Genomic DNA, 15,039 nt, shown 5'->3' on the forward strand with positions numbered 1-15,039 from the left:
GAACACACTGAGTAATTTAGGTGAACTCATAATAGATCCCAGGGAATCACTGGGGAGGTGGAGGGAATATTTTGAACATCTTCTCAGTATAAAAGGAAATCATCCTGGTGGTGTTGTGAACAACCAAGCTCATGGGGAGGAGGAAAATGTTGTTGGTGAAATTATGCTTGAGGAAGTGGAAAGGATGGTAAATAAACTCCATTGTCATAAAGCAGCAGGAATAGATGAAATTAGACCTGAAATGGTGAAGTATAGTGGGAAGGCAGGGATGAAATGGCTTCATAGAGTAGTAAGATTAGCATGGAGTGTTAGTAAAGTACCTTCAGATTGGACAAAAGCAGTAATTGCACCTATCTATAAGCAAGGGAACAGGAAGGATTGCAACAACTATCGAGGTATCTCATTGATTAGTATACCAGGCAGAGTATTCACTGGCATCTTGGAAGGGAGGGTGCAATCAGTCGTTGAGAGGAAGTTGGATGAAAACCAGTGTGGTTTCAGACCACAGAGAGGCTGCCAGGATCAGATTTTCAGTATGTGCCAGGTAATTGAAAAATGCTATGAGAGGAATAGGCGGTTGTGTTTTTCGTAGATCTAGAGAAAGCATATGACAGGGTACCGAGGGAAAAGATGTTCGCTATACTGGGAGACTATGGAATTAAAGTTAGATTATTAAAATCAATCAAAGGCATTTATGTTGACAATTAGGCTTCAGTGAGAATTCATGGTAGTATGAGTTCTTGGTTCAGGGTACTTACAGGGTTTAGACAAGGCTGTAATCTTTCACCTTTGCTGTTTGTAGTTTACATGGATCATCTGCTGAAAGGTATAAAATGGCAAGGAGGGATTCAGTTAGGTGGAAATGTAGTAAGCAGTCTGACCTATGCTGACGACTTGGTCTTAATGGCAGATTGTGCCGAAAGCCTGCAGTCTAATATCTTGGAACTTGAAAATAGGTGCAATGAGTATGGTATGAAAATTAGCCTCTCAAAGACTAAATTGACAAGAAATTCAACAAAATTGAATGTCAGATTGGTGATACTAAGCTAGAACAGGTCGATAATTTCAAGTATTTAAGTTGTGTGTTCTCCCAAGATGGTAATATAGTAAGTGAGATTGAATCAAGGTATCGTAAAGCTAATGCAGTGAGCTCGCAGTTGCGATCAACAGTATTCTGTTAGAAGGAAGTCAGCTCCCAGACTTTTCAGACCAACTTTGCTTTACAGGAACGAAAGCTGGGTGGACTCAGGATATCGTATTCATAAGTTAGAAGTAACAGACATGAAAGTAGCAAGAATGATTGCTGGTACAAACAGGTGGGAACAATGGCAGGAGGGTACTCAGAATGAGGAGATAAAGGCTAAGTTAGAAATGAACTTGATGGATGAAGCTGCACGCATAAACTGGCTTCGGTGGTGGGGTCATGTGAGGCGAATGGAGGAGAATAGGTTACCTAGGAGAATAATGTACTCTGTTATGGAGGGTAAGAGAAGTAGAGGTAGACCAAGATGACGATGGTTAGACTCAGTTTCTAACGGTTTAAAGATAAGAGGTATAGAACTAAATGAGGCCACAACACTAGTTGCAAATCGAGGATTGTGGCGACATTTAGTAAATTCACAGAGGCTTGCAGACTGAACGCTGAAAGGCATAACAGTCTATAATGATTATGTATGTATGTATGTATGTACAATCTATGATATCCGATCATGCCAAGACGGAAAGCAAATATAGGTCGTTGTACACTGCATTAGAAAAAATGTGTTTATCATGTAACAATGAAACTGACCAATAAAAAAATTCCCAAATTTCACAGGACAGAGAAAGAACGACTTGTCAAAGACAAAGGGAGTCATCTTTCTGCATATTCACTGCCCAGATTCAAGTATATTATTCAGTATACACAGCAATCGATAGTGAGGAAGCTGTTCATTACCCTATAGAATTTCTAAATTCTTTACATCCTTCTGGCTTGCCACCACACAAGCATATTTTTAAAGCCTATTATATCATTGCATAATCCACACCCACCAACGTTATGCAGTGGGATGCGATTGGTAGTGATTCCTTCAGATTTGCCATTTGATTTCCAACAAGTCTAATTTCCGGTAAGAGTCTGCTTTGGCATGACAATAAACAGAGCACAGGGTCAGACACTTAGCATGCCCCAGAGTTGATCTCAGCAGAGAATCTTTTTCCCATGGACAGCTTTATGTGTCCCTTTTGCATGCTACGTCAAAACAAATTCTTTTCATGTTCATTATTTGAGGAAGAACGACTAATGTCATATACAAGGAAATCTAATAAGTGCTCGGTTAAAAGTAAGCTGTCATTTTAAATTCATAACTCCTGTGTGAACCCAGGGTGGGTAGCTAGTAAATAAATAAATAAATAAATAAATAAATAAATAAATAAATAAATAAATAAATAAATAAATAAATAAATATTAAAATGAAATAATATCAACCCTCCATTACTCTACAAATAAACCCAGATTAATCTTTGGTGAGAATAATATTTGCAGTGCAATTTATCTCCTAGTGTGGACTAAAGCAAGTTTGTTGCATTCATACCATATCTAGTCTCAACTTTGGCTTTGCAATATAAAAGTGGCTGAGGTATATCAGATACTAGTAATAAAGGCCGTGTGATAAATAGTGTGAAAGTTTCATTTGTACAATCGGTTAGTATGTATGTTTCAGCAGGCCTGGTAAACTGAAATGTATAGCACCTTCTGCCTTGGTGAAGGAAGCAATGGGAAACCACCTCACTCCACATTTCCCTAGTGCATCTCTTTAGTGACACCTAGGCTTTCTGATGGTGGAGCTTTGGGGAATCCAACCAGCCTTTAGACTGAGGACCTGATGTACATACTTTCACATGACTTTTTGTTTTGCTCCTTAATCTAACAATTGTCACCACTATCACACTATTAAATATACAATAAATACATACTGAAATAGAATCCAAAATCCTACCAACAATCTTGTGCCCCTGGTCTTCACTTTGCACTATTTGATCAAAAGTATTTGCACACCTACTCAGAACAGTTACAGTTCTCTATGTGTTCCTGGGATATACTCCTAGTGGACATCAATATGGGGTGGCCCTTGGCTTTTATTACAGCTTGAACACTACTAGGGAACTGTCTATCAGATGTTGGAATGTCGCTAAAGAGTATGGGAGACCATTCTTCCTGCAGTTTTGGGTCATAGGAGTTTGGAGCAAAGAACACCGTTCTAGTTCATCTTAGAGCTGGTCGTTGGGATGGTGGTCAGTGCTCTGGCCAATTCATTTCCAGAACCCTATTGCCTCGAAACCTGTTTTCTGGCGAGGAGTCTGAAATACACAATAATTATCTCTGAACTGGTCTCCTACCATAGACAACATGCAGCTGTCTTAAAATGTCCTTATATCCTTCTACTTTTAACAATCCCTGTAGTATTTTGGGAGGATTATGTCCCTTCCCAGGAGGGGGAAATAAAAACCCACACTGTTACCTCACCTCTGCCAAATTTCACTGTGGGCACTGTATAGACTAACATGTATCATTTGCTTGTCACTTGTCACACCCAAACCTTCCCTTCTGACTTCTATATGGTATAGTGTGAGTTACCACTCCAAATCACATCTCCAGTTGTCCACAGATCAGAGGTGGCACCTTTTACACCAGCAGCACATTGTGTTCACTGGTGAAGTGTAGGTTGCCTGAGCCTTGAATTCCAGTCCTTGTACCTCTTGATGCACAATCATGGCATGGAGCCAGCTACACAATTAGCGGCACAGCAAAATGTATCATGAAGTCAAGCAATTTTCTGGTATCACCTTCTTAAACGTTTGCTGGTCCTTGTTAGTCAACAGTCATCTACCCAGCTGTGGTTTTGTTGTGGTTGTGTCTTGCTGTTTCCACTTCACAATCATGTCCTGGACAGTTAACTTTGGCAACTTTAAAAGGACATAAATGACCCTGACTGATTGCTTACTGATGTGGCAACCAATAACTATTCTGTGTTCAAAGTCAATAAGCTCAACTTATATTTTATGTACTTTATATTGTAGCTCTGAACAATATGAAGCTCCCAGCTACCTTGTATAGCAGTAACAGCAGTCATAGTGACACCTAGGCACCAGTTTACATTTACAGAGAGGTGTCCAGATACTCTTGATCAGGTAGTGCATGATATATCATAAATGCAGAAGACAGCTTACAATGAAACACTGTAACTTTCACCCATTGACAGGCCTACTATTGTCCTGTATGCAGTAAAACCACAATTATACTGGTATCCTAAGAAGATAGATACTACTACTATGGCATATATATTGTTTCTAACTCAGGACTCCAACAAAATTTGAACACTGTTCTCAAAAGTTTATTTAAAAGCAATGTAAACAGACAATGCTCCCAGAATTTCACTCACAGTGCATGAAATGATTTTGTTGATTTGAATCCTCATTTAGAATTTAAAGTGTTCTTTCTATTGTTTAGAACTGATCATCTTAAGAATCTTTCATTCTAATGAAGATCCACACATATTTACTGTTGGTGTTTAATTTCTTATTTTGCTATTACCTGTAAGTGGTTCCTTGAAAATGTAACCATGTAGTTTGCATGTATTTGTTTGAGCATGTCGTAGTAACTAACTAACTAACCTATTTCCTTTAGATATATGTAGACTGCCTGTAGAGTCTGGTCCTTGTCCTGAAAGCCATTATAAGAGGTGGTATTTTGATGAAGATCGTAGGACATGCATTCCCTTCATCTACACCGGTTGTGCTGGAAACCTGAACAATTTCAAGAATTTTGATACTTGTCTTAGTTTCTGCTCTGCTCTTTTGAGTGAAATTAGTCTTCCTGATAGAAGATGTAAGTGAGGTTATTAAGGCACTAATACAATTTTTTTCACTTGCACTAAATTCTTCAAAGTAGCCAGGTGTATTTGCTTTTTTTATTTAAGGAATTCTTCTGTTATTTGCTTATGCTATGAATTTCATTATTTCTTTCACTCTTATGGCTATTGCTTGCTTTCTTTATTGTGTATTATGGGAACTTGTATCAATGCTTTAGCTGTCCTTCAAACCCAATAACTTCATATGAAAATTATGAACTATAAGGTCTGTAGAAGTAAATATGATTTTAAATGCTATGGGTTGTTTTCCTGTTGAATTTTCTATTTCATCCTATTAATAATAGCTCATTTTATGGACATTTAAAGTAGTTTCCTTCATTGCTATGTTCTTGAGATCTATGATTGTCATTTCACCTGACTGCTTATCTTTTATTTCATACCATATTCTTCTTTTTCACATGTTTGCTTATGTGAGTTTGCCCACAGTTAGTCTTCTTGAACAATGCATCTATGTAAATAAGTAATTGCTTCCTGTGCCACTTATAGTATAGTACAGAAAAAGAGTTTTACACCTTACAATTTCACACAACATATGTCATTGTACGTCAAAGTATGCACTGTAGGCCAATGTGCAAAACACATAGTGACGATAAATCCAGATCAAGTTTGATATTTGTCAGATAGGATGCATTTGTTATGTCGGTCAGTTTAGTAACTTTATTTGTAAGGTCAGTGGTGAATAGACAGCATGTGTAGAGGTAAATATGGCAAGATTACCCATTTCTACTGACCACATTCATATTGCTGCAAGAAGGATGGTGACAAGTGGATGTTGTTGTTTCTGTTGAAGTGATGAGAGTGCTGTTTCCAGAGTTTGGAAAAAAGTTCTGAAGACACAAATGGTTGCTGATTGACAATGAACAGGATGCTCATATAAACCAACTCACAAGGAGGATTGGCATTTGTTACTTTGAGCACATTGTAGGAACACTGCTACTGCCTCCTTGTTCTATCAGGATCTTCAAAGGGTCACCAGAGTAAGTGTGTGTGATCATACAGTGCAAAATTGGCTACATAACAGAGGACTGATAACAAAGAGGCCTATACCAGAAGCTCCTCTTGAACCATATCATTGAACAGCTCGTGCGAGGTGGGCTACAACTCACAGTCCATGTCTTCAGAAACAGTAGAAGTGTGTGCTCTTTTCTGATGAGGTCACCATAAGCTTGCACCCACAGAATAGGAGCATTAGAGCCTGGAGATGATCTAGTGAGAGATGGAACGAACCCTTCATCCTACAGTGCCGTCAGCAACAAGGGAGTTCCATCTTGTTTTGAAGTGGGATAATGTTTGGTCAATGTATGCCTCTAATTCGTATTCAGGGCAAACATGATGGTCTGGTATGCAGAGCCAAATCAGTAATTACAGAATTTTCTGCCATTATGGGTGAGGGTTCTACACTAGTAGATAATAATCTTGGTGCCCGTCAACCCAGAGTGATCAATCAGTTCCTTGATACTCACGGTGTACAGCGAATGGCGTGGCCAGCATATTCTTTGGACATGAACTGTGTGGCATGAACCAAAGAAAGCATTAGTTCAGTCCTAATCCTTCATCAACTGACTTAAGCTGCTATCCAAGATTGCATTAATCTACCCTAAAAGAAGTTGGATTCTTTGGTACAGAGTATCCTTCATTGTGTTCAAGCATGCCTACAGCCTGAGATATTGATCTGCCATACGATGATCAATAATTTTGTTTCCATGCCATATTACTGACCTTGTGCTTTTGCATAGCTGAACTGCCTGTTGTTTTTCTGTGTATATAAACCTTGTAATGTATAATGTACGTACATATAGCAAAATAAAAAATGCACTAAACCAGAACATGCAGAACATTTTTTGTCGATGGAATAGAACTTAACTTTGAAGCTTGCGATTAATATATTTGTTATCAACTGATATCTGTAATTGCTATGTTGGCTTGCAGTTGAATTTGATCTTAGTGTCTACTTTTTCTTTAAAATTTAATTTCTTCTTTCTTTCTTTCTTTCTTTCTTTCTTTCTTTCCCATAATTTAAGCTTTTAGACTAATACTTACTTCCCAGCATTCCAAATTTCATACTCTCAGATGTTCAAAAACTGCAAAATGAAAGTGGAATTAATACTTGTTTCACATAGAACATACACACTTCCCTCAGTATCACAGCATATCAAAAGAAGTAATTCTAATATTAATATACAACAATATTAACTGAACTACTGCTAGCATGGAAAATTAAAGCATTTGGTAAGATTTCCAAAACAAACCAAAACATAAAATTGCATGTATAAAAACCACATTCTGTAGCTTTAATAATGCTTGCACTGGTGAGTATTTTGCATATTGCATTTCTATGTCAAATGTATGTCCAAAACAGTTTCAATCAAATATTTATTGTATTATATTTAGATCCTGAAGAACCAGAGGGAGATAGGTGTATAAGAGCTCGGGTAGAATGCAGTCAGTTACATTGTCCATATGGTGTAGAAAGATCTGTTGATGAATATAATTGTGATGTCTGTCGGTGTTTCAACCCATGCCGAGGAACAACTTGCCCAGAAGGAACCAATTGTGCTGTTGAATTGTTCCGAAATCCAAGGACAGGTGAAACTGAAGCACGGGCAATCTGCAGACACGGTAAGCCATTGATTTTAGTGTTTTGAAAATTATGTAAATATACAGATAACTGATCTTACTATTGTACTACATAGGAAATAAAACTTCAGTATTTATCACAGTTGAAAAAGTCATTTCCTATCAATATTTAAATTCTAAACAAATTTTACACTATAATGATAGAAGAGCATTAGGTACATTTATTCCATCTATGTTTACACTAATTAAACATTCTGATTCTGGGGAGGGTTGTTGCCTAGTTGTACTTCCTCTTAGAACAAAACTCGCCACCACCACACACTCATTCTTGGTGTTAGAATTGAAACACAAACACATTCTTATGGTCTCTACAGGAATCCATATTTGTTAGATGTTTCTTCATCCCTGTTCATGGGGCTGATGGTGAAATACAGTAAAACCTCGTTAAGACGTTTCTGCAGGGGACAACAAAAAGGAATGTGCTAAACAAAAAAAATGTACTACTGAATATACGATTCAGCGGGGATATGGAAACACTAAATACACTTTTCCAACATGGGGGCCTTTTTGCTTTGTGTATCCGTGGATAGGTACAGTCTAAACTATGTCTACCCAATCTAAAGATAAGAGGAAAGTATCAAAGACGAGAGAACAAATATGAAAACCTTTTCCACTGGGGCTTACAAAATAACAAGCGCAGTGAAAGTTGTGAAAAACACCGAACGACAAATATGAAAACATGTGCATGTGGGGCCAATAAAAATATCAAAGTATTATTGCAGATCACACTCTTTCTAAAACATAGCCTTTTATTTCAGAGCAGTGGGTTAGTAAACATTATTCTTTGGTCAAACTCTTTGACAATGAATTGGAGGTTACACTCAACCATGTGCGACTGGCAGGAATGACTTTGACTGCCATTTTGAATCGAAAAAAACTTCGACCAACTTGAGTGATTGAGTCAAAACTCGAAGGTGCGAGTTCAATATCTGCGACCTCTGCGCGCTTTTAGATGCGGACACCAGTTCACTTTCTGACAGATTTTAATTTTGTCTTCATTAGTAAGGAATTTCAGACTTTTCTGTATCCATAACCAGGCTATCGCAAGACAAATATGCACCACGTTAGTCAATTTCACACGATTATGTTCCTAATCCTAGGCTACCATACCAAGTGACAAATATTTGCTACACTTCACTGTACTACTCAACACAAATTAAATTTCTAACTTCTGAATGGAATGCAAAATACAAGCACAAATAAGCTCACTGTGTTATTCAGCAATCTTGCTGCTAACCGGCAAGCAAAACTGAACATTCCTGAGGCTAACGGCTTGCTCCCCAAAGGTGCAACTTATCCTGTGGAGTTCAGGAATTCAAGGCATTTTCCCATAATCACACAACTGTGGCGACAGATCTCACCCGAGAAATCATGTTTCTTTTACAAGGGATGACAAATAATATTTTTAGGGCTAGGAAAAATGTGACCGTACTAAGTGGAAATAGCGAAAATTCGTGACGTGATAAGTGATGTATTTTCTATATAGATTTAATATGATGAGAATCAGGACTTTGAATTTATGACGAATTAAGCAGGAAAATATATTGATGAGGAACACACTAACGAGGTTTCAATGTACACCCAAAGCCACAATGACAATAAATGTTAATCATGTTAGTCAAATTTTATTAAAAATTGTCAAAATTACCTGAATTTTTTTTTTTCCAGCATTCATTTTTAATTTTGTATTGTATTTACCAGAACAAAAATCATGTGACTTTGTATTTTCAGTTGTTAAGCCTGGAGACTGCCCCAGACAAGTTAATATCTCAGGTGAATGCAGTGAAGAATGTCTATCTGATGCAGACTGTGCTGGAGACTTCAAGTGTTGTAACAATGGTTGTGGTACATCATGTGTTCATCCAGCTCTAACTCTGGAAGAACAGCGACTCACTACTGAAGGACCATCGGGACCAGATGAGGGAATAATTGGAACAGGAGGTAAACTTACTAGAAGTTATTGGTTTACTTTCAGTGATGAAATTTTATCAACAACTTATGACTTTCGTGAAGGTGGTTTTCACAGCTGACTACAAAGAAGCACATCTAAAACAGAATGTTTCTCTAATATTTCATCACAGAATTTTCTGTTATCCCCTCAAACAACCATCTGCTCAAAAATGTTCATTTTGTACTATTAAAATCTAAATCATGTGAATAAAATAACATGCATATTTACAAGGATGATCATATTTAATGTGAAATTACACATTTTACTGTAATCAGTACATTACAATTCAATTGTATTTCTTTACTGTACCGGTCCAGTACATTTCAAAGCATTCTCCATGGTTAAGTCCTAGGTTGTGAGTTCTAGGAACTTGCTTTATATTAGTACACAGTTTCTTGTCTCTCTCGCATTTACTTTCTTGTCACTGAACACATTGCAGTTATTGGTGTTTTTGTTCTTATTGCCACAAATGAAATGAGGATTCTGATTTAGAAGTTCTTCATTTGTAAAAGAAAGTATGAGTTGTAATATAAATTACGAGAGCATAGGAAGTTTATCCTGGTACTGTTATCCTATATCAGAGATAATACATATTGACATGAGCTATGCCTGCTATGTTAGCAGAACAGGAAAAATGTGCTATCAGGCTATGCCTGACTCCCAAGAGTTAACACTATGAGCTCGGATGTGCCAGCATGATTTAGACACTCAGGAAAAAGGTCAAGTTCTGTCAGTTTTTACTATTTAATCTCTATATATAAAATAGCTTGTCCTGACTGACTGACTGACTGACTGACTGACTGACTGACTGACTGATTCATCATTGCCGAGCCAAAACTAATGGACATAAAAAAATGAAATTTTGGGGATACATTCATATTAAGGTGTAGGTGCACGCTAAGAGAGGAGTTTTGGATATTCTGTCACTAAGGGGGTGAAAAGGGGGTTGAAATTTTAAAATGAGTGTATCTATATCTCAAAACCTTAAAAGTTTACAGATGTAAAAATTGGTATTTAGAATCTTCTTTAAAAATAAGGAAACACATATTTTTTTTGTTTTCAGAAAATCACAATAGGAGGGGTGAAAAAGGGGTGAAAACCGGGTTGAATGCCTTTAATCAGGATACCGGTACTTATATCTCAGAAAATGAAGATATTACAGACCTGAAAATTGGTACTTTTGATCTCTTTGAAAAATAAAGAACCACATATTTTTTTGTTTTTGGAAAATCCAATTAATGGGAGGATGAAAAGGGGGATGAATATTTAAAATGAGTGTGTATACATCTTAAAACTTTAAAAGTTTACAGATGTAAAAATGGGTATTTAGAATCTCCTTTAAAAATAAAGGAACACGTATTTTTTGTTTTCTGTAAATCCCCATAGGAGGGGTGTAAAAGGGTGAATAATGGGTTGAATACCTTTAATGAGGATACATATATCTCAGAAACAGAAGATATTACAGAACTGAAAATTTGTACATGGGACCTCCTTTAAAAATAAAGAAACGCGTATATTTGTTTTTGGAAAATTCCAATTAATGGCGATTAAACAGGAGTGACAAATTGGGGTGATTTTTTTGAAAGACTATACCTATAGATATCTGAGAAACGTAAAATGTTACAGACGTAAAAAGTGGGTATTTGGAATTTCCTGTAAATGTAAAAAAAACATAGGTGATTTGTTTTTGGAAACTGCACTTAAGGGGAAATAAAAAGGGGTGAAATTTTAGAATGAGAATTTCTACAGTATATCTAAAAAAAACTTAACATGTTACAAAAGTGAAAGATTGTATTTTTTATCTCTATTAAAAATAAAGAAACGTGTATTCTTAGTGTTTGGAAATACCACTTGGTTGGAACGGTGGGAGGAGGGGGGGGGTTAAAGTGACTGAAAATGGTGTTGATTTCTTTTAATTAGGCTACTGATATCTCAAAACTGAAGATGTTACAGACGTGAAATTTGATATTTGGAATATGCTTTAAAAGTAAAGAAACACATATTCTCCGAAAATCCAATGGGGGGGGGGCTTGTGAAAGAATTGATAAATGAATTGACTTAATTGTATGAGAATACATACATCTAATAAAAACTAAAGTTGTTACAGATGTGAAAATTGGTATTTGGACCACCTTTAAAAACAAATAAAAATGCGTTTTGGGGAGGGGAAACATCTTGGGGGGGCAGGAGTGAAAAAGAGTTAAGAGTTGAATTCCATTCGTGAGGACACATAAATCAAAAACTGAAGAAGTTAGAGTCATGATAATTGGTATTTAGAAGATCCTTTACTATTAAAGAAACAAGTATTTTTTTGCCGGAAAATTCCTTTGGGGGAGGGGGGGAGGAGTGTGAAAGGAAGTGAAAAAAAGTGAATTATTTTTATGGGGATACTTACATCTCAAAACTGAAGGTAATAGACATCAACATTGGTGTTTGGAATCTCCTTTAAACATAAAGAAACACTCATTCTTTTAATTTTTTTTTTGGGGGGGGGGTAAATAAACTTAACGGCTGTGGGATGTAAAAGGAGGTGAGACCAATTGATTTTACTGTTCATAATGTACTTATAAGGAGCCTCCGTTGCTCAGGCGGCAGCGCGCCGGCCTCTCACAAATGGGTTCCGTGGTTCAAATCCCGGTCACTCGATGTGATATTCGTGCTGGACAAAATGGAGGCGGGACAGGTTTTTCTCCGGATACTCAGTTTTCCCTGTCATCATTCATTCCAGCAACACTGTCCAATATTTCATTTCATTTGTCATTCATCGATCATTGCCGGAGAGGAGTGCTTCGGCAGCCGGCACAGTTCCTATTGTCACTGCTAGATGGGGCTTTATTAATTCCATTCCTGACCCTGTCGAACGACTAGAAACAGGCTGTAGATTTTCGATGTACTTATTCTGATCATAAACCGATCATTCTTAATCTTTCCTGGGTTCGTTTTCAACAGCCATCTTTTATTTTTTGGAGAACGTTCTTAGATTACAGTAGATTCTCCTGGCATATAAATAAAAATTTAATCACATTTGAAATAAACGATAGAAATGCGATTGACCGTCAAATTGTTCACCTCTATAATAAGGTCAATAATGCACGGAAGTATGTCATTCGTATCGCCAGAAATCCCGTACACTTGCCTACGCGCAACAATGGTGCTGGTCACATTGTCAACAATGACAATGGCAGCAGATGTAATTTACCGCCAAGTAACGGTCTTGCATCTTGCTGTGGGGTCCAGAACATCTAATAATAATAATAATAATAATAATAATGTTCTGGACCGACGTCAAATGTGCGGACCGCGCTGGAAACGGGTCCTGGACGGATAATGACTAGGAATGCAGTCCGCCCGCGGGTTCTGTACTGCCAAGGCACCCAAGACGACACCACGCCGGATCTCCTGAAGGATTTGATCCATATTAAAAATGCTTATAGGAAAAGATGGCAAAGATTTAGGGACCCAACTGACAGGGTGGAATACCTGGACCTAGTCCGGGAAGTACAAAATTGATTGCTGGAAAGAAAGATTGAAAAATGGGAGGAAACTTGCCGTAATCTACTAGAAAACCAGTTAGATCATGAATTTTGGCGGATTCTCGCAGAAAACGAGTCAGATCGCGAATTTCGGCGGATTATATATCTAAAACAATAAGCATTCAATTATAAATTTCAGTATAATACCGTAGCGAAGCACGGGTATCTTGCTAGTTGTGTATACATATTCTTGAAAAAACACTATAGTAAATGAAATAAATGCAAAAAGAAAGCAACAGAAAGAATTTCAGGCTACAATTTCGGTACATTTTTATATCCTTGTTCACACACTTAAATTTCTAATTCGCTCATAAAGTTGGATAGTTTCCAGTCACTGAACAACAGAATTACACATTGTTATTCCCAACTTAGCTTTGGTATGTTAACACTCAAAACATTCTCTTTTGCAAAGACTTGCATCACATTTACAGCGATATACGGTTGTCATTTTCTTCACAGTGTGATCGGTGTTGTGCTTGGACTTGTAGTAGCAAACCATGCACATACGCTGCATGTGCCTTTCCTTCTTCTCGCCCACTCCAGATATTCTGTGTGGAAAATTATCTCTACCTACAAACCTTCCTGCAATTATGCTTGTCTTTCTTCACTATTCACCAAATCTTCCATTAAACATTCACAAAATTTTGAAAGGGGAAGTTTCTATGGAGAAGTCTTACGGTACAGTAGATAAGCATTTACTAAGGCAAGATCAAACAGATGGAAGATTTTTTTTTTTTTCCCACCATTTGATCAACTTCCTCATGAATGCATAATGTGCAAGCAATTGGCTGAACTTTTCAACACCAATTTTGAATTTGTTATAGTCCACTACTGCTGATGGTTTGGATTTCTTGTAGCTTCTTCTTGCTGTGGGTACTTCAAATATGTCCTCATTATTTGCAGTGTTCACCGTCTTCATCATCATGTCATCGTCATCACGATGCGCAGGTCGCCTACGGGTGTCAAATTGAAAGACCTGCACCTGGCGAGCCGACACCCTTATTCAGTTTTTTTTTGCAAACTCTGACTTTGGCATCACAGTGCCAACTGCTTTAGTCTGACATTCCCGCAGATGGTGGGGCTTGAAAATCATCTGTTCATGTATACTGTGTGCCCCTGATTTTTCACTGGGTCGCACAGTCTGTCCACAACATTGAAGAAAGTGTTGTAATCCTCTACTGTGACATGGGCCCCAGAATACACTTCCATATTGCACACACAACCACTCCTCGCTAAACATAGTTAAAAGATCTCTATTCTTTACTTCTATGGCTTGCCTCTTATGAACACACAAAAGAATATGTCCCCGAAATGGACATACTCCTTTGTCGGGATTATAATCTGGATGGTCTCTTTGTTTCTTCTTATTGTCATTCAAGTCCATCAGAATAGCGAGAAATCAGTCTGTCACCATTCCAATGGACTTTGTGTAGTCAGTTTTTAGAATTGGTATTGTTCTCCACTATTCCCTGAGAAAAGCTTTATGGATCAAATACACATGAATTACTATTATAAAAAATAACTTAAGTTCATTCAGTGTCACTGGTTTCCACTGTGCATACACTGATTTAGGTTTCAAAGATCCTTCTTAGAGTTGTTTGCTATAAGGTTATCTGTTATTTTTCACCTGGATAACATTCAGTACATTACTTTCAAAAAATCAACTAAATAAATGTAGAGGTGAAGATTCTGAAGAATTTTATTAGCATTTGGTCATGATGTGCCAGGAAAAATGGGCCTGATCATGGAAGCAATATCTTGTTTCCATTGTGTTCCCATGCCTCTCACTTCCCTTCATCTTTTGCAATTGTTTCTTCTGGTGCCTGTGGGACTACAAAATCTTCATTTCCTCCTTCACAATCATTTCCATACAGACCAGAATCCACTTTCATAAAGACCAGAATCCAATTTGTTTGTAAGTTCCATAATAATCTGTTCACTTGTCTGTGGGCCATATGCATGCATAGGATTTCCTTTACTTGTACTAGGTTCAGGAACAATACCTCTA

At 37.3% G+C, this 15,039-nt stretch overlaps 1 protein-coding gene across 1 annotated transcript in view; it reads left to right on the top strand.

The window, feature by feature from the left end:
- Ppn (Papilin) overlaps positions 1-15,039 on the top strand; it is a 408,909-nt gene that overhangs the window by 351,132 nt on the left and 42,738 nt on the right. Inside the window, exons 33-35 of the mRNA XM_068227548.1 lie at positions 4,667-4,867; positions 7,302-7,529; positions 9,279-9,488. Coding sequence (XP_068083649.1) covers positions 4,667-4,867; positions 7,302-7,529; positions 9,279-9,488 — 639 coding nt within the window. The remainder of the gene's footprint in view (positions 1-4,666; positions 4,868-7,301; positions 7,530-9,278; positions 9,489-15,039) is intronic.

The sequence above is a fragment of the Anabrus simplex genome, chromosome 1 (assembly GCF_040414725.1).
Source record: "Anabrus simplex isolate iqAnaSimp1 chromosome 1, ASM4041472v1, whole genome shotgun sequence".
NCBI lineage: Eukaryota > Metazoa > Arthropoda > Insecta > Orthoptera > Tettigoniidae > Anabrus > Anabrus simplex.